Raw genomic sequence first — 18700 nt, 5'->3', positions numbered from 1 at the left:
GTGTGTGTGTGTGTATATATACATATGTACATGTATATATATACATATACATACATATATATACATATGTGTATATATATACATCTATATATATATACACACACACAAATAAAATTACATACAATGAAAGGATAGAATATAACTGTAAAAATAAAAATTTTAAAATATTTTTTAAAAAAAGAATTGATACTATAAGAAATTCATTGAAAATTCATTGAAAAAGGAAAGAGGAAAAACATTAAAATTAAAAGACTAAAGACTCATGGGGGAAAAACCCATGAATTACGTGTATTATTTTCCAAGCTCTGGAGTTTTGCAGTTCTCTGTGATTGGTAAACTCGGTCTTCGCTAATGTTTGCTGATCTTCCGGGGAGGGGGCCTGCTACATTGATTTTCAGGTGTCTTTGCCCCGGGGGGAATTGCACTATCCTTGCCAGGGGGGCATGATAATTAATCTGCTTCAGATTGCTCTGTGTGGCTTTTGTTCCCTGAAGGCATTCTGGAGGGCATTAGAGACTGAGAATGAAAATGCCTGCTCCCAATCTCCAGTCCTCCAGCCGAGAACTAGGGGCCCCACTACTCAGTGCCTCCTAGGGAAACACAGTCAGTCACTCCTGTCTCCCTGGCCTGTTTCTGCCTTCTGTGCTCAAACAGCCTGTGACTGAGCATTTGTATCTCAGGCACACAGCCCAGTTTTGAAACTCCAAATCCTGCAGACTCTGTGGGGGTGGAAAGGGTGGGGGATCTCACTGGTTCTGCCACTTGCTGGGCCCCTGCTTGGAGAGCAGTCCCCTAACCGTGCTGCGGTTTGTGGTTTATGACAACCACAAACTGAGAGCCAATGCCTAGGCTTGCTGATTGCAGCCAGCTTCCCCACTGATGCCTGGGAACTAGGTGACACTGAGGCACTTCTTGTCTTCTGTGATCCTGGGGATCCTGAGACCACATTGTCCCAGTTAGGATTCTATTCTTCTTCACCACTTGAGCACCGACAAAGCATGGATTTCCCTCACTGGAGCAGACTTCTAAAATCTCTAATTTTGTGCTCTGCTACTCTATCACTTCCTGGGGCTGGCTGATGGAGTCTCCTTCCCCCTGTGGTTTATATTCTAATATATCACATCAGATTCATTTCTCCACACCTCTACCTTGCAGAAAAGAAAAAGCCACCAATTATGGAAGCACATATTTGAAAGGCATCATTGATAAAATTTCACCAACCAGAGTAGGACTCCTATGCTTCAGTAAGGAAAAGAGAAACCCAGGAAAGATGGGTAAGACTTGAACAGAAGAGGGAATGCAATAGAAGTGAAAAGGTACTCACCATGAGGCAGCCAGAGAAACTCAAATTAAAACACTGGAAGATTGGGAAAGGCAGCCTCCTCCTTGATTCCCGCTTGGCCACATGGAATATGTCTGGGGCCAGAACACTTCCTCGCAGAGAGATAAACAACCCACAAGGACTGTGCTGAGCTTATTGTCTGTTGTGGGAATACTTTCCAGGCTCCGTGAGGGCTCCTCTGTTCTGCTTAAATGCATGAGCCAGGGTACGTCATTAGGTGTACCTCGTTAACGCCAGGATTCTACCACAGGACAAGTGGAATGCATGCAGCCACACGGCCCACACTGGCCACTGAGGGGATGCACCCGCCATGGGGGAGGGATGTACCACCTGATCCCTCTCTCTCTCCTTCGACTATAAGGAAACTCTGCACACCCTGAGCCTGTGTGCATGTTGTCTGTTCTCATCGACTTCAAAACCTGCACTGGCCTCTTTCCTGCTCACACTTAGCTACTTTTGACCATGGGCTGCACTGCCTGGCCACCCTGTAGATGGTGCAAAAAAGAACTATTTCAAACTGGCAAAAGTTAACAATTAAAATGTCTGATATTCTAGGAAGTCACACAGAGAGGCAGGGCAATAGGAGCCCTCAGTCATAGCTGATGGGAGCTAAGTGGGGCCATGAGTTTTGGGTTTGGAAAATCACTTGGCATTATCTAGTGTGGTTGAGTGTGCACAAACCTAAACCCCATAAATTCCATCCCTAAGTATGTACCCTAGTGAAATCATGTCACATATACACTAGGTGACCTGTACAAGAAAGTTCATGGCAGCACTGGCTGTGGAATAGCCCCAGCGGGCAGCAACCCTAAGCCATCAACAGAAAAATGGGTAAATCAGATGTGGTGAATCTTCTCTTCTCTCCTCTGAAGGGCTGTGTGTCTGGGCAGCATATCCAAAGGCACGAAGGGCTGAAGCTTCTCTTGGTCGGGGTCCCCACAAGGAGAGAGGACATACCAAGGCCATCAGTGAGCATGGTTAGGAGCAGGGACACCTTCAGGATGACCAGGAGCAAGAAGTGGACCCTGCTAAGCAGGGACCTGGGAGGGAAGGACACGGGGACAGACACTGAGCTGTCACCTCAAGGGGAAGGCCCGGGTCCCTCCTTTCTGCCCCCTGATGTCTCTGATTCAAGACTCTGGATACCTAATAACCACATTTGGGCCAGACTTCGATATATGGATAAATACTCACTCCCAACCCCTCAGCTCAACTGTTGACTTTGGACATTAGATGGTCCAATATTGAGAGGAGAAAGAGGGTTTGCCTGGGCAGGACCTGGCTCCACAAACAGCTGCTTTGTCCTAAGCCCTGCCCCTCCTTCTGCCATCCACACACCCAAGAACCCAGCTCAGGCTGGGACTGTTTTTGGTGATTTCTCATAGGTCAATATCTATATAGGCTGGCGCTACATAGGTTCTTGGTGAATATTTGGTGAGTGGATGGAGGAAGGAAGGAATGTTGAGTTGGGAAGCTGCCCTGGGGGTTCTAAGGAGGGCAGCATCATTGAAAAGCAGGCCCTCACCTTGGGCTCCTCTGGCCAACCAGGCTGTGCTTGACACTCTCTGCTGGCATTTAGGGGTCCTATGGAAAGCTTTCCCCCCTTCTCCCAGCCAAGCACTGTGCACATCTACGTTATACACACAATTGTGTGTATGTGCGTGTGGCATATTTTATTGCATTTTCTCAAGCTTTTCTTAAATTTACCAGTTTTTGGGAACAAGGGGGCCAGAAGTTCTTCCTCTTCTAGTGTGAGTGGCAGTGTCTCTGGACAGGATGTCGATGGACAAGTAGGGCTGCATGTTGTCTTCATCAGGCCGACTGTGTGTCCCACAAATTGTCCATTGAGGTCTGTTGACCCAGAGCACAGCACTGAGCATCATCAGAAGCAGAGGTACCTTCAGGAGTATGAGAAGCAGGAAGTGGATGTTGCTAAGCAGAGACCTACAGGAAGACACAGTGACTGGCAGGGGTTTCCTCCTGAACAGGAGGCCCAGGCTCTGCCTTTTGCCCCTGCCTTTGAGCTCAGGTCCTGTGGCCCTAAAAGTCAATATCAGCATCAAATCTGGTTGGTATCAGCACCAGACGGCCCCTGCTGAGAGCCCCAGACTCCTGTCCTTCAGCTCAAGACCTGATCTTGAGCATCAGGGCAAAGCAGATACATGAGGATGTGGTGGTGAGGAATGGAGAGAACGGGAGAAGAGGGGACCCAGGAGGCTCTGGCTCCCAGAAACTCTCTGAGAGTTTAAAAAGCAGAGGGAACTGAGAGAAGGAGTGGCACAGAGCTTCTAGGGCCATCATCTCCCGCTAGGCAGACCCAGGCCTGGCCAGAGTGTGGTGTAGCCCCATTCAACACCATCCCAATCTGCTCAGCAATGGATGTATCATAAACCAGGACCAGAGAATCATCACCTTCCCCATAAGCATTACAGCGTCCCTCATCTCACTGGAAACCAGAGTGCTTGAAAGTTGGCACTGGAGCAAGACCTCAGGTCCCAGCCCCAGACAGTGCATCCCCCTGCCTTGTCCACCCTGCCAGAAGACTGCAGAGGTCAATTCAGGAAGTTTGTTAATGGGACACACAACCCTGGAGGACAGGAGGGTATACAAGCTGCCTGGATTCTAATAGAGATGCATAGCCCAGAACTCCCCTTGTGGACACCACCCTCAGAGTCCCCGAGGCCCAAGGCTCTTGTCAGGAGACTGGGCTCATGGCAGGGACCTTGGATGTCACAGTCCCGCCATCCTTCATTCTCAGGGGCTTGCACACATACTCTCTCATGCACACAAGCACACACACATTCTTTCACACTCCTGCACACTCCCACCACTCACATTTCTCTCACACTCACACCCACACAACCCACTTGGCCCCCAGTCTCTGAGGCACAAACACCAGGCCCGGTTTGCACTCTTAAGTTACTCTGATGCTCTTCAGGGATTAGCTCAGATCCCTTCCTCTGTGGCAGCAGAGAAAAGCAGGGTCTTACCTGGGGGAAACAGACACATGAACCTGGAAGAAAAGGTCAGGCAGGAAACCATGGAGTCCTTCTTCTTGCAGTATTGTTGCGATCCCACACCTGTATTTTCCTGCATCATCTGCAGTGAGGTTCTCCAAGGTCACTGTGAAGGTGAGGTCTTCAGCATGGTCCACAATGGACACGCGGCCACTCCTCATCTTTTCCTCAGACCTTCCGGTGGCCACAGTCGGGTTCCAAAGTAGTAAGCATGGTTGTCGGCACCAGTATTTGGTATATGTCTTGTACTTCTCCTCGTACTGACACTGCACGCTCAGGGATCCCCCCACGGTGCCCATCACAGTGCTGGGGCCACTCAGAGACAAAGAGCCTGAAAGACACCATCAGTATTTTCTTCACCTGGAGACCTGGGCTGGAGGTGCATTGTGGGGTCGGGTCCCCTGGAAGCCCAGACGTCACCCTGAGGCTGGAGGAGGGTGGGGCAGGAACCAGGGAGCTTATGGGCTGTTGGCAGACACAAGTGGGGAGACCTGAGGAGATTTTGGTGTGGGATTCTGGGATTCAAGAGGCCATGTCCAGCCTTCATGTGCTCAGCCAACCTGGAATGTGGGGGAAGAACGATTTTGGGTGGCCCCAGACAGGTTCTGGGTCCCCAGACATGTCAGTAGTGAGAGGAGATAGCTATGCCAATCAATCACCAAGACCTGAATGACACTACAGAGCATACTCTGAATGAATGGATGGATGGATGGATACATGAATGCATGGACACATGCATGGAGCATGGATGGATGCATGGATGGATGGAGAGATGGACAGTTGAAATAGGAAACAGGAAACAAGAATGGGAACCAAGGAAGTCCAGCTGAAGCACAGCATTGAGAGCTAGAAGGAAACCTTCAGGTTCTGACTACATCCCCTTCCCAAATGATCACCTGTAGGCCCCAAGCTTATAGCCCCCACTTGTATAGGTGGAACCTCCTGCTCACAGTCTGGGGCACTCAAGGGAAGCCTATTGACCAAAGGGTATAAAGAGGCAATCAGGAAGGGGTTCCTTTTGGCTATGATTTAAGGACAACTTCATCCTTATTTCCTTCCTGGAACAGAATCCTGTGACAACACTTGCCATCACCTAACATCCTTAGGGACTCCTTGCCCCATGCTGCTGCTCCCCCCACCCCTGGGCAGCCACCTACCAACTTTGGCATGTCCTGGCCTCATCTCTAGCTCTTCTGCCACCTCCAAGCTTTTTTGTTTTTTAATTTATCTATTTGACAGAGAAAGAGGAGCACAAGAAGGCAGAGAGGCGGGCAGAGAGAGGGGGGAAAGCAGGCTCCCTGCTGAGGAGAGAGCCCAATGTGGGGCTCGATTCCAGGACCCTGAGACCATGACCTGAGCCGAAGGCAGAGGCTTAACCCACTGAGCCTCAGGCTCCCTGTGCCACCTCCAGAGTTTTGGCATTGTCTTCCCTCATCTAGTCACCCTGGAGGCTCCAGTTTCAAATAATCAGGATGCAACCTCCTAAACTCTAGCTTCCTGCCTAGAGAGCCATGCCTGCCCCAGACACCCGAGGGGTCCTCATTACTCCAATGCATGGCTCTTGTCTGACCTACTCTTAACAAGGAAGGGTGGTAACCCAGGGCAAATGGACACTGAGAAATAATTTGGGCAAAATACCAAACTTCTGAAAAAGAACTGTGCATGTCCTCTACTTACCTATCATCCATCTGTCTGTCTGTCTACCCATCTTTCCACCCATCCATCCATTCTTCTCTCCCTCTATTCACCTATCCAAGCAATATATTGTCATCCATTGAATGTGAGGCTTTCCTATCTTTTATACTAAAATTAGAAGAAAATTTGTATTTTTTGTTTCTTCCTATTAAATACCTTACATTTTCTCACTGCATTTCCCAGCAAGTAAGTTCAAGTGACTGACAGATATTCTCCATCACAAGGCTATCTGCCTCTCCCACCAATAATCTGAAAAGCTGTGGCTCTCAACCAGGGGTGACAGAGCTCCCCCGGGAGACATTTGACAATGTTTGAAGACATTTTTGGTTGTCACAGCTTGAGGGGTGGGGAGCGGCTACTGGCATCCAGGGAGTAGAGGCCAGAGATGCTGCTAAATATCCCACAGGGCACAAGACAGTCCCTCAAACAGAATGATCCAGTCCCATTGTCAGCAGTTGGGAGGTTAAGGAACTACGCTCAAGAGGACAAAATGCCCCAACTTGAGGTCCTCCAGACACAGACTTAGGGCTGGGGGAGTGGGGGCATCAACACTCAACCTTCTCTGTGATTGTTGCCAACACAGGCTCAGGCTATAGGAGTGCCTGGTGGGGGTGAGTGGACCCTTCAGAGCAAGCTTCCCACTTTGCCTCCTCTTTCAGTTGCTTAAGTCCCAGCCTTGAAGATGTGGGGCTGCTTCCTCAGGGCTGGATGAGAAAACGTTATCAGGGACGCTCAGTTACACCCAGACATGACCCTGAGCCAGCACGGGGTCCCCCTCACCCACACTCCACTCCTCTACCCCCACAGCAGGCTTCCTGCCCACCAGGGCCTGGGAAAGAAACTCCCAGCTCCCAAGTGCACTATAGGACATTCAACAAAACCCTTGGCCCCTCCACACTAAATACCAGTAGCCCCCTTCCCCCAGTGGCAAGAGCCAAAATTGTCAACTGGCATTGCCTCATGTCCCCTGGGAGTAAGTCATCCCTGCTGAGAGCCACCGCTTTAGAAGAAGAGGGTTTATCCAGGAGAACCTGGGGTAGAAATTCCCAGGCAAGAGGATGGACTGTGGGCTCCTGTCCTTGGCATGTCCTCTGTCCTGGTGAGCATGCTGTATTTTGCAGCTGTTCCTTTGTGGTGTCTCCTGCTTTTTTTTTTTTTTTTAAGATTTTATTTATTTATTTATTTGAGAGAGAGACAGTGAGAAAGAGCATGAGCAAGGAGAAGGTCAGAGGGAGAAGCAGACTCCCCATGGAGCTGGGAGCCCGATGTGGGACTCGATCCCGGGACTCCGGGATCATGACCTGAGCCGAAGGCAGTCGTCCAACCAACTGAGCCACCCAGGCGTCCCGGTGTCTCCTGCTTATTACCTGTCGGTCATGGAGCGTGAGGGCGCTCTTCCCTGTATCTGAGCTGCCTCTCAGGTGCTGCTCAGCCTTCTCCCACACTGGGTTCTTTCCAGGATCCCACAGATGGTGCTTGCTCTATACCCATTAAACCCCTGATGCTTCCTACAGCTCTGACTTCTAAGAGACCCCGGGTTCTCTGCCTATGAGTATAAAGGCAAATATTGGCTAGACAGAGAGGTTTATCTCCTTGAGAAGCAGGAGGCTGGCTTAGCTTGAGGTCTTTTCTGGCTCATGTGTGTATGGCCTCCCTGCTGGGCTGTAGTGACTTGCTCACAGCATCTCTGTTGCTGGAAAGTCACAGTCTAGAACCCGGGCTTGTGTGTTTTCCCTTTCTCTGCCATCAGTCTTCCTACTGGGCAACCAGCTCCTGTGCATTTTCAGACTCAGGCTTAAAGACCAATTGAATCATAACTCTCCTTAATTACAGAAAGTCTCCTACATATCACTGAGATGAAAAATAGGAAAAGAGAAGCTTGCACTGCTGGAGGCTACCTTCAAGACTGTGATTCTTCCCTGAACTCTTCACCATCCCCGTGCCAAAGCAATAAACCAAAAGTATCCTCATCAGTATGACCTAGTCGAGAGTCAGTCAAAATTTTTTTTTTCATCTGGATGATCCTATCCCTAAAGGGCTATGGTGTTGTGTCTTTTCATGCCTGAGATGCCCAGTGTCACTCTGTAGGACACACGTGCTTGATGTGGGCCATCTCAGATTTGTCTTAGTAAGTGTAAGAAATTACTTTTTAGATCCTCAAATTTATAATAAAATTACTTTACCTATCCTGATCACCAAACTTGGTGTTTTAAATGTGCTTTATTGTTTTAATGTAGGTTTTTAATTTAATCACTTCACTAAGGCATTATTATTCAAACGTTGGTCAAGGTTTAAAAGTCTAAGATGGGTTTGTTCAGTCAATTTTATCCTGCAGAGTATCTTTATGTTCTTAATTTTAGTGTCCTGTTTTAGGAATAATATTCTTAAGGTTCTTAGTACACCTTGATTAATACCTCTAGAGGTGGAGGGAAATGGGATTAATGTAATAAAGATTTTTTTCCTACTTGGATTCTGAAGGTTGGCTCTGATGTTGGATTACTTTGTATTCTAATTCCTACGTTTAAGTTTGCATGGGATCAGAGCAAACTGGTGAGTTGTCTTGATTTTTTCTCCCATTTATAATAAAATATTTTCCTTCCAGTGTTCAAACACAAAAGAGAGAGAAAATTGTGTTAATGGGAACTCTCAGAACACACCACGTTGTGGGAGCTCTCAAGGTAGGATTGCTCACAAGTCCCCAACAGTTTCACCTTCAGGCAGCTCATAGTGCAAGATCCCTGAGGCCAGCCCAGGCCTGTCAGAGACACAGGGACTCCATCAGCACACAGCATACATAAACACCATTCACAAGGAGGCTTATGAAGTAAGTAACCAATGTATTATTTAAAAAAAAAAAAAAAAGGTGATGACCTTGAAAAGAAGTGTTATAAGAAGAGCAATGGCCTTGGAAATAAAATTATTTTACTTGGAACCTTAGCTGCCTTTTATGAATGGATCTAGAGTAAATAACTTGCATCTCTCTGCATCTTGGTCTCTTGTTTTCAAGGATTGTGATAAGAATTGGATTTGATTACAGGGAAAGCCAGGTAGTCAATTCCTATTAGTTTTCTGCTCCCCTCCCCTGGGATGGTGCCTAAGACAGTATTCCCGTTTTTCAAAATGGTGGCAATGATGATTCAAGGGGCCAATTTCTTCAGTGCTCAGTATGCCCTCTCCTGTGGGAATCATCTTACCATCCATAACTCCTCCTCTTTGCCTGGGTGAGGTATCTCTGTGCTCACCTCCTCCCCGCTTTGCTTGTCTCCTCATCTCTTCCCTTCCCCATTGCCAGCCTTGCCCCACACCATTGTCACCCCGACCTGTCCGGCCCCGCTCACCTGGGACACAGAGGAAGAGAAGAGCTAATGGCAGCCTCATAGTCTTGTCCCACTGGTGTGTCTCCAGCTGCAGCTGGAGCCGCCTCATCTGGGGCCCACTCACCCCATCTCCCTCTTCTGCTTTTCTTGGCATTTCTCTGCTTCCTTCTTTAGCCTCTTAGTTCTTTTCTCAGAGCTGCTCAGAAAATGGAGGAAGCGAGGAGTTCAGAGCATTGGGAAGTCAGCTGATGGCCTGCTGAATTTCATCCTCAGAAACACATTTGAATGCAGAGATCTTGTTTCTGTTCCCTCTGAGGATGACGCCTTTACCATAACTTCACCCATAGCTGACACACCCTCGAGCCTTTGGCCAGCCTGTCACATTGACTTCTATCTAGATTTTCTGAGCCAGCTTCCACCCCTCCCCAACCCCCATCTATGAATGGTAAATGTCCTGTGGCTGGTGTGGCTGGCATGAGCAGTCCTGAGAAGAAAAGGCATGACTAAGACTTCTCTGGACAAGACCCTCTATTTGCAGGGCCCAGTGCAAAATGAAAATGCCTTTGTCCCATTTACCAATAATATCAAGATAGCAACAGTGGAGTATTAACTCAAGACCTTCCGAGTGCGGGCCTGGTATGCCTGCAAAGGTGCACCTCCATGGGCCAGAACTGTCTCTAACTCTTGCTGGAGCAGAGTGTGAGGCTGGGTCCCCTCTAGGGGTATACTCTGCTCTTCTCAGCTCCCAGCCCTCAGTCTGGCCTTCCCCCAGAGACCTTGAATGGTTTCCTGTCTTGGTCATGCACTCTTGACCAGGGCCCAGCACTCTGGCAGCAAGCCATGCTCAAACCTCACCTTTACTCTGTGTGGTTAAATGAGCCCCAAGATACTCATGGCTACAAGAGTTTCAGTATATCGAATGGTAACTCAGGTGCACTTAGCCAGAAATGTGCCCAATGACATGAAACAGCCAGGGGGTACTTATAGAGGTAGGTGCAAATTTGGGATGTCTTAACCGAGAACCCAGGTTCACATAAATAGAAAAGTCTAAAATTCTGGAATCCTATTGCCAAATGTTCTTAGCTGGATGTTTCAGTAAATAACTTGCCTGCTTGCTTTTGCTGTACTGGTAGACCTCATACATTCTGATGTTTTGTGTGCATGTGCATGGGTGTGTGTGTGTGTGTGTGTGTGTGTGTGTGTGTATGCACCTCCCCCTTCATGGTGGAAAGTCATTTCCCGCACCATGTGTTCAGCAATGACACAGAACTGACAGAGCTAGAGAGGAGGAAGTTTGCCAGAAGCTGAAGGATTCTCCATTTCATTAGCTTCCATTTACTTGGGTTCCATCACTCCCTCGTTGACCCTTAGGGATTGGGTACCTGAAGAAGTACAAAGATTCATATTCATCTTTTATACCCTTATTTCACTAGTCCTTGTGACATTTTGCCTGAGAATTATTATTTTCTTTTCAACATGACCTTGAAGGAAAATCATTCCCCAATGTGATCTGTGACATGCCCAGAAAGCTCCATCTTGCTATTTATTAGCTGGGGGATCCTAGGCAAGTCACATGATTGCTCTCAGGGCAGGATTCAAACTCCTCCTTCTCAGCTCTCCCCACCTGGATGCAGCTGGCAGTAGGTGAGGGTGTGTGTGCATGGGTGTGTGTCCCTTTTTGAGCCCCAAAGATGGTTCCATCCGCAATAGGCCCAGACAGCTCAGGCAGGCTTCTTAGGGACATATCTGTCCTTTCTGTGACTGTTGTCTGCCAGTGAGAGGCCACTCTGCCTCCATTACCCATTTTACACCACCAGACCTGTAAGGGAAGAGCCCCCAAGAGCTGCTCATGGCCCTGGAAACAAGGAAAAGGGCACCTGCTCCTTAGTCTCCTGGAAGGAGCCCCGTTGGGGCAAGGCAAGTGCAGGGAGCACTACTTAACTTTCCTTCCTTGGAATGCAGTGTCTGAGTCTGTGAAGGGGATAATTCATAGCCACAGACTTTCCCAGAAAGGCACTCTCACCACCCACATTCTGAGCAAATATAGGGCTGTTGAACCCATGGCTGTATCAGTCAGCTTTTTCTAAGTGATGCTGCTGTAACAAAACTCCCAACCTTCAGAATGTTGGAATCACACAGGTTGCTCTCTCACTCATGTTACATGTCTGCAGTGGGCCACCTTTACTTAGGAACCCACTCTAAATAAGACCTCCCTGTCTGCAACAGGGAGAGGGAAACCACACAGCAGCTCCAGAGCTTTGGCTCGAAGGGGCACATGTCTCTTGGGCTCTTCGTTCATTGGCCAACGCTGATGTCAACAGGACAAAGTAGCATAATCCCCTCATAGGGACAGGTGGAAGGAATTGCAAACCTGCAACCAGAGGTTTCTATTAGCTTAGCTGGAATTTCACTCCATGGCATGCTGGCGTCATGGCTTCCTCTAGGTCTCCGGTCAAGGCAGGAAGAGGTTGCAGGGTCTACTTAGCCAACCCAGGTTCATTTCCTCAGCCACAGATAGGACACTTGGCCGTATGCAAAGGCCATGGCAATAGGACAGGAACCAAATTTATTTTTTAATTTTTTTGTGTGTGTTAACAACCTCTTAGATTGTCTTACGAGATATTAATACACAGCTAATTAACATAATATTATATAATAGAAGTCATGACAAAGTGTATATTAAACCTAAAATGGCAACTGAATTATAATTATAACTTTTTAAATTTCCCTTAGAGTTACCTTTTCTAATTTTAAAATTTATTAATTTAAATGGATTAATTAACATATAGTGTATCATGAGTTTTAGAGGTAAAGGCCAGTGATTCATCAGTCTTATATAATACACAGGACTCATTACATCACATTCTCTCCTTAATGTCCATCACCCAGTTACCCCATCCTCCTGCCCCACCCCCTTCAGCAACCCTCAGCTTGTTTCCTAAAATTAAGAGTCTCTTATGATTTGCCTAGCTCTCTAATTTCCTCTTGTTTTATTTTTCCCTCTCTTCCCCTATGATGCCCTGTTTTGTTTCTTAAATTCCACATATGAGTGAGATCACATGATAATTGTCTTTCTCTGATTGACTTATTTAGTTTAGCATAAAACCCTCTATTTCCATCTATGTCATTGCAAATGGCAAGATTTCATTTTTTGATGGCTGAGTAGTATCCAGTTGTATATACATATATACACCACATCTTCTTTATCCATTGATCTATTTTTTTTAATTTTTTATTGTTTATAAACATATATTTTTATCCCCAGGGTACAGGTCTGTGAATCGCCAGGTTTACACACTTCACAGCACTCACCAAAGCACATACCCTCCCCAATGTCCATAACCCTACCCCCCTTCTCCCAACCCCCCTCCCCCCAGCAACCCTCAGTTTGTTTTGTAAGATTAAGAGTCACTTATGGTTTGTCTCCCTCCCTATCCCATCTTGTTTCATGGATTCTTCTCCTACCCACTTAAGCCCCCATGTTGCATCACCACTTCCTCATATCAGGGAGATCATATGATAGTTATCTTTCTCCGCTTGACTTATTTCACTAAGCATGATACGCTCTAGTTCCATCCATGTTGTTGCAAATGGCAAGATTTCGTTTCTTTTGATGGCTGCATAGTATTCCATTGTGTATATATACCACATCTTCTTTATCCATTCATCTGTTGATGGACATCTAGGTTCTTTCCATAGTTTGGCTATTGTACATTGGGGTGCAGTTGTCCCTTTGGATGCCCACATTTGTATCTGTGGGGTAGGTACCCAATAGAGCTCTTGCTGGGTCATAGGGTAGCTCTATTTTCAACTTTTGAGGAATCTCCATACTGTTTTCCAGAGTGGCTGCACCAGCTTGCATTCCCACCAACAGTATAAGAGGGTTCCCCTTTCCAGAAACCAATTTTAAACCAGATGCACAATGTGCCTTCAAGAGAGATGACCCTTGGTGATGGCACAAAGGAGGAACTTGCCAGGGAAAATCAACAGTCACTTTCACAGTAAGAGAGGTCTCATTTTAATTTCAAATATCCACTGCCTGCATTATCCTCAGAGAGGTTCTCCATGGTATTGTGAAGGTCGGGTCCCAGAGATGGTAGTAGATGGAAAATCAACACATTTAAATTATCAATTGATTCCATGCCTTAAAAAGATGAAGACTTTTGCATCTCACCCTTTGTCCACCCTCCTCTTCCCAGTGCTGGTTTTGCTAGCACAGTGCTCTTTGCACCGATGTTATTTATACTCTCTTCTGTAATACTTCCCGCCATTGCTTAGGGGTTTTCTCTTTTTAAATACATTCATCGCTGACCACAGTTTCTCTTTTTTTTTACATTTAACTTACCGCTTTGTTGGCAAAATTTTATCATGATATAAATTTTTTTTTAAATGGCTCACGGGTGCTGTATTTCATAAGGACTTGATGCACGGGACTGTCTGTTGTCAGAATATTCCGAGGAGGGACGCCTGGGTGGCTCAGTTGGTTGGACGACTGCCTTCGGCTCAGGGCGTGATCCTGGAGTCCCGGGATCGAGTCCCGCATCAGGCTCCCAGCTCCATGGGGAGTCTGCTTCGCTCTCTGGCCTTCTCCTCGCTCGTGCTCTCTCTCACTGTCTCTCTCTCTCAAATAAATAAATAAAATCTTTAAAAAAAAAAAAAAGAATATTCCGAGGATATTCTCTCATTTGCTCAGAGCATGTAAATTTTCCTTCACTGTTTCTGGAAAGGGGTGCGGTTATCACGTCTGAGGCTAGCCTATTTGTGTCGCACACAACAAGCTCCTTCTGGTATGATCTTCTAATTCGATCACTGTTGCTGATACCAGCCCATAGATTCTGTCTTTATCCTCTGTAACTTTATAATATTCCAGGTATGGATCATCTGTATAGTCCTTTCCTGGGTCACCGTGTGGGCTCTCAGTTACAGCCTGAAACGTCTCCTTATTTCTGGTTAGTTTGTAATTCAATTGTTTACTTTGGCTTCTCTCTTCTCCAAGGCAACAGCCAGTGTGCATTTGTGGAATGACCTCCCGGTCTCCTATACCTAGTTTTCTGCCTCTCCACATTTTTTTGTATTGTGCCCATTTAAAGATTCTATTTATTTATTTGAGAGGAAGAGAATGAGAGAGAGAGAGAGAGAGCATGCACAAGAGGGGGAAAGTCCCAGGGAGAAGCAGACTCCCTACCAAGCAGGAAGTGCGATGTGGGACTCGATCCTGGAACTCCAGGATCATGACTTGAGCCAAAGCAGTCAGTTAACCAGCTGAGCCACCCAGGCGCCCTATTGTGTTCACTTAAATCTCCCTTCATGAACTTTCCAAAAGAAACCACATCTGTGTGTGCAGACATGCTTAATCATTGAGTTCTGTGGTTCCTTCCCCTCGCTGTTTCTTCCCGGCTAAGTCCTGTCTTGCTCTTCTGCTCCTTCTCTATCCCGAGGTCAGCCTGCCTGCTTCTCATTGCCCTATTTTTACTACAGTCTCTTTACATTTCTAGATTCATCTCATTCTCTGTCATTTCCTTGAGACTAAATAGAGCTGTTTATATGAGCAGTTTTCCCATGTCTCTTTGGGCATTTCCGCTCAGGATATATGTTCTGGGGATGCCTGGGTGGCTCAGTTGGTTAAGCAGCTGCCTTCGGCTCAGGTCATGATCCCAGCGTCCTGGGATGGAGTCCCGCATCGGGCTCCTTGCTCAGCAGGGAGCCTGCTTCTCCCTCTGCCTCTGCCTGCCTGTGCTTGCTCTCTCCCCACCCCCTCTCTCTGATAAATAAATAAAATCTTTTTTAAAAAAAGGATATATGTTCTGTATCAGTTTTGTGCTAGTATTCTTCTCTTTCCTTGCCACCTGTAAGCTTTTGAAGGTGCTACTCCCCTTTTGGATAAAAGTTGGTACTTGCTAAAGACAGTGTGGGGAGGGAGGTGGCTGGGAGGGTCTGTAACCTGGAACCTCCCCTACCCTGAGGACAGGTGTCCTGTTGGTTCTCAGCCCACCCAGCATCACCTACCTGGTCGCTCTCCACTTGGTGCCTATCGCTACTCCTTCTCCCCACTGTCCTTCACCCCCATCTCCTACCGTGCTCTCCTCTGCCTGGGAGCCCAGGTCACGTGCAGTCCACATACCAAGTCTGCCAGTCAGAGTGTAAAGACAAAAACTTGACGACACCCAATGTTGGGGGTGGGGGCTGACTGTCCATTAACAGATTCAGACAAGGGTAGAAATATTTACAACCTTTATGAAAAATTGGAAAAATGCACCAACCAATAATACAGCTATTTTTTTTGTAGGAAGATACCCAACAGGCATAGCCATAAATGGATATCAAGCCACATACACAAGAGATTCATTCCACAATTGCATGTAGTTGCAAAAAACACACAACAATGGAAATGCCATCAGGAGCAAAAAAAATTAAGCAAGTCATGATATGTAGATAGCATGGAATGCAGCGAAGCCATTAAAACATTTATGGATACTGATATGGAGTGATTTTCAAAATACATTCAGTGAAAATAGGCAAGCTGCAGAAGAATACATGTTGTTTTTCTTTGAGGGAGGGAAAGATAAATACCCTTATATATGCTTTAGATGCATAGAACTTATACACACATACACACACACATTGTTGTTTTATTCACCCCAAATGGTCATGGAGAATGTGTGTTTTTCCTGATTGATGGACACAATGTTCTTCTTTAACTCTGATCCAGAGGTTTGAACAAGGATGCTTCACTAGGTAGGGTGTCCCTTGCCAGGGTGCCTGAGGAGCTGGGAAGCTGACAGCCAGCAAACCAGGTGACACAGTGCAACAGGGACCAGATACCTGACCCTCAGAGTGTGGGTCCAAGGAAGTGATGGAGACACGTTGGGTTTGCACGTGGGGAAGAACGCAGTGCTCAGGGCTTACACTCAGCCTTGCTGGACACACAGCCCCATCTTAAGTCTCTTTCTGGGCAGCCCACCTGAGGGCATCCCAGACCACCCCTCTCTCCCTGGGCCCTGGTCCAGCCCTGAGTCTAGCCGTTAGACCCCTCGCTCTGAGTCTTCCTCATGAGGTCCTGAGTCTTTCTGACAGGTGTCATGGGAGATTTTAAGGAAGAAGAAGTAGCCTTTCCCCATCAGCCTCATTGTGGCCTAGATGCTTCCTCTGCCATCTTTTGGCATTACTTCCCCTGACTGTGGACTAAGGCCTCTTCCCAGCCCCAGACTGCTCATGCTAATGCCCTCCTAAGTGCTTTTACCACAAGGGTCTTCTCATCCTTCACATGTCCTCTTCTCCCTCTGTCCTCTGTCCCCTCTCCCTCTCCACTCTGAGTCAATTTTTCTGTCTCCTTTTTTCTTTTATGTTTTCCACATTTGTCAGCTTAGTTCTACCTCTTGGGAGGATTTGATTTGGTTTTGTGTTTTTATTCTCTCTTCCAATCTTTGGATGAAATGTTTAGTTTAGGAACTATTATTTCATTTGAAAAACTCCTTTCTTGGGGGCACCTGAGTGGCTCAGTGTGTTAAAGCCTCTGCCTTGGGCTCAGGTCATGGTCTAAGGGTCCTGGGATCGAGCCTCGCATCAGGCTCTCTGCTCAGCAGGAAGCTTGCTTCCCCCTTTATCTCTCCCTGTCTCTCTGACTACTTGTGATCTCTCTCTCTGTGTCAAATAAATAAATAAAATCTTTTTTTAAAAACCTCTTTTTTTGTTCTCTGCTTGCTGATGTTTTCAAAACTCTCCTCACTGTGTGGTCATGTGTTGAGTTTGGTCTGGTCTGGTTTGGTCCTTCTCTTTTTATATCCCACATATGCCTCACATGACTGATCATTGTTGGTTGTCTGACTGTAATGGAAAATGAGCCAGAACAGGGGCGCCTGGGTGGCTCAGAGGGTTAAAGCCTCTGCTTTCGGCTCAGGTCATAGTCCTGGGGTCCTGGGATCGAGCCCTGTGTCGGGCTCTCTGCTCAGGGAGGAGCCTGCTACTCCTTCTCTCTGCCTGCTACTCTGCCTATTTGTGATCTATCTCTCTGTCAAATAAATAAATAAAATATATTTTTTTAAAATGAACCAGAACATAGTTGATCAAGGCTCTGAGTATGTGAAACAGGGGTTCAGAGGGTGCCAAATTCTTTGAGCTTCCATTCTTTCTTGAACTATAAGCTATGCTTTCACAGGTGGTGACAGGGGGTCTTCTAAATTCCAGAATGAAGAGAACTGACGGTGGCCGCCAGCATCCTCTCTAGCTGCCTCGGTTTCCCCACATATTTTATGAAGTTAAAGAACCTCCTGGGCTATGGGAACGTTTGGTTCTTGATCTAAGTGCTGGTTCGTGGGTTTGGGGTGTTTTTTTGTGCAAATATACTGAGCTGTGCTCTTCTGATGTGTGCGCTTTCTGTGTGTATTTTATACTCCAATGAAAAGGTTTTAAATTTTACCATGAAATCTCTCCAAGCCGGTGCTTACTTAATCCTTTAAATAGCAGCCTCAGTATTCCATTATGTGGCTGTAGCATAATTACCTATTCCTCTTTTGTTGTTGGCATTGACCCTGTTTCCATCTTTCCTCTTGCAAATCTGTGCTATGGGATTCCAGATAGGTGAGATGACGTCATCACACACCACAGACTTCTTCCCGGACTGCAGCTAAGAACCCAGAGACATTATACGGACCACCTGCCTGAGAATTCGGCAAAATGAACCCTATCAGGGGCTCTAAGAGCTCAGGATGAGTAGAGAAAATGGGCCCTAGGGAAGAGGGGTCAGAATCCAGGAGTTTTCTTGGGGTTTATGTTTTCTTTCCCTCCCACTAGATCCCCAGCAAGCCTCAAGACAGAAGCTGTAATTCCACCTGCCGCCGCTGGGGGACGATAGCTGGAACGCGGAAGGAGGAGAGTCCTGGCTGCCCAGAACAGTTAGGGTCCCAGAACCTGGAGGGGAAACCATCACTGCCTCTTCTCTCTTTGTTCTCCTTCTGCTTGGTCCTGGAAGAAACCCCAATCGCAGGAAGTATGCAGCAGACTGGGAAGAGAAGAGCCTCAGCTTGCCAAGCTTCCCGGCCAAAGGACCAGGAAGGGGCGTGTGGAGGCTCTGAAAGCTGGGAGGTTGGGCCTTAGGGGGACGGACAAGAGGAAGCCCCTGAAGAAAGTGACCCTAGATCTCCCAGGCTTGCGCCCCATCTGTGCACATCTGATCAGACGGAAGGAATACCCACTTTAAGAGCTTGGGGAAGACCCTCCCCGGTCACAGACTGGCCACCGGAGGTTGCACGTGGGGGCACATCCGGGGATCACCTGCAGGGCCCCAGAAAGCTGAACCAGAGCACGTGGGAACCACAGTCCACAGAAGCCAC

General features: G+C 47.2%; 1 protein-coding gene across 1 annotated transcript; it reads right to left on the bottom strand.

The window, feature by feature from the left end:
- Positions 1 to 2989: 2989 nt before the first annotated feature.
- On the bottom strand, positions 2990 to 9627 carry LOC122907544 (protein CD300H-like). Its single transcript, XM_044250349.1, has 3 exons — positions 9393 to 9627; positions 4333 to 4690; positions 2990 to 3286 (listed from the first exon to the last, which is right to left on the bottom strand). The coding sequence occupies exons 1-3, from the start codon at positions 9523 to 9525 to the stop codon at positions 3046 to 3048; spliced, it is 732 nt and encodes a 243-aa protein (XP_044106284.1). The 5' UTR covers positions 9526 to 9627; the 3' UTR covers positions 2990 to 3045.
- Positions 9628 to 18700: the final 9073 nt, after the last annotated feature.

Source organism: Neovison vison, chromosome 5 (genome assembly GCF_020171115.1).
Source record: "Neovison vison isolate M4711 chromosome 5, ASM_NN_V1, whole genome shotgun sequence".
Classification (NCBI taxonomy): domain Eukaryota; kingdom Metazoa; phylum Chordata; class Mammalia; order Carnivora; family Mustelidae; genus Neogale; species Neogale vison.
Note: the sequence above shows the minus strand (reverse complement) of the source record. Positions and strands in the feature narration are given on the sequence as shown.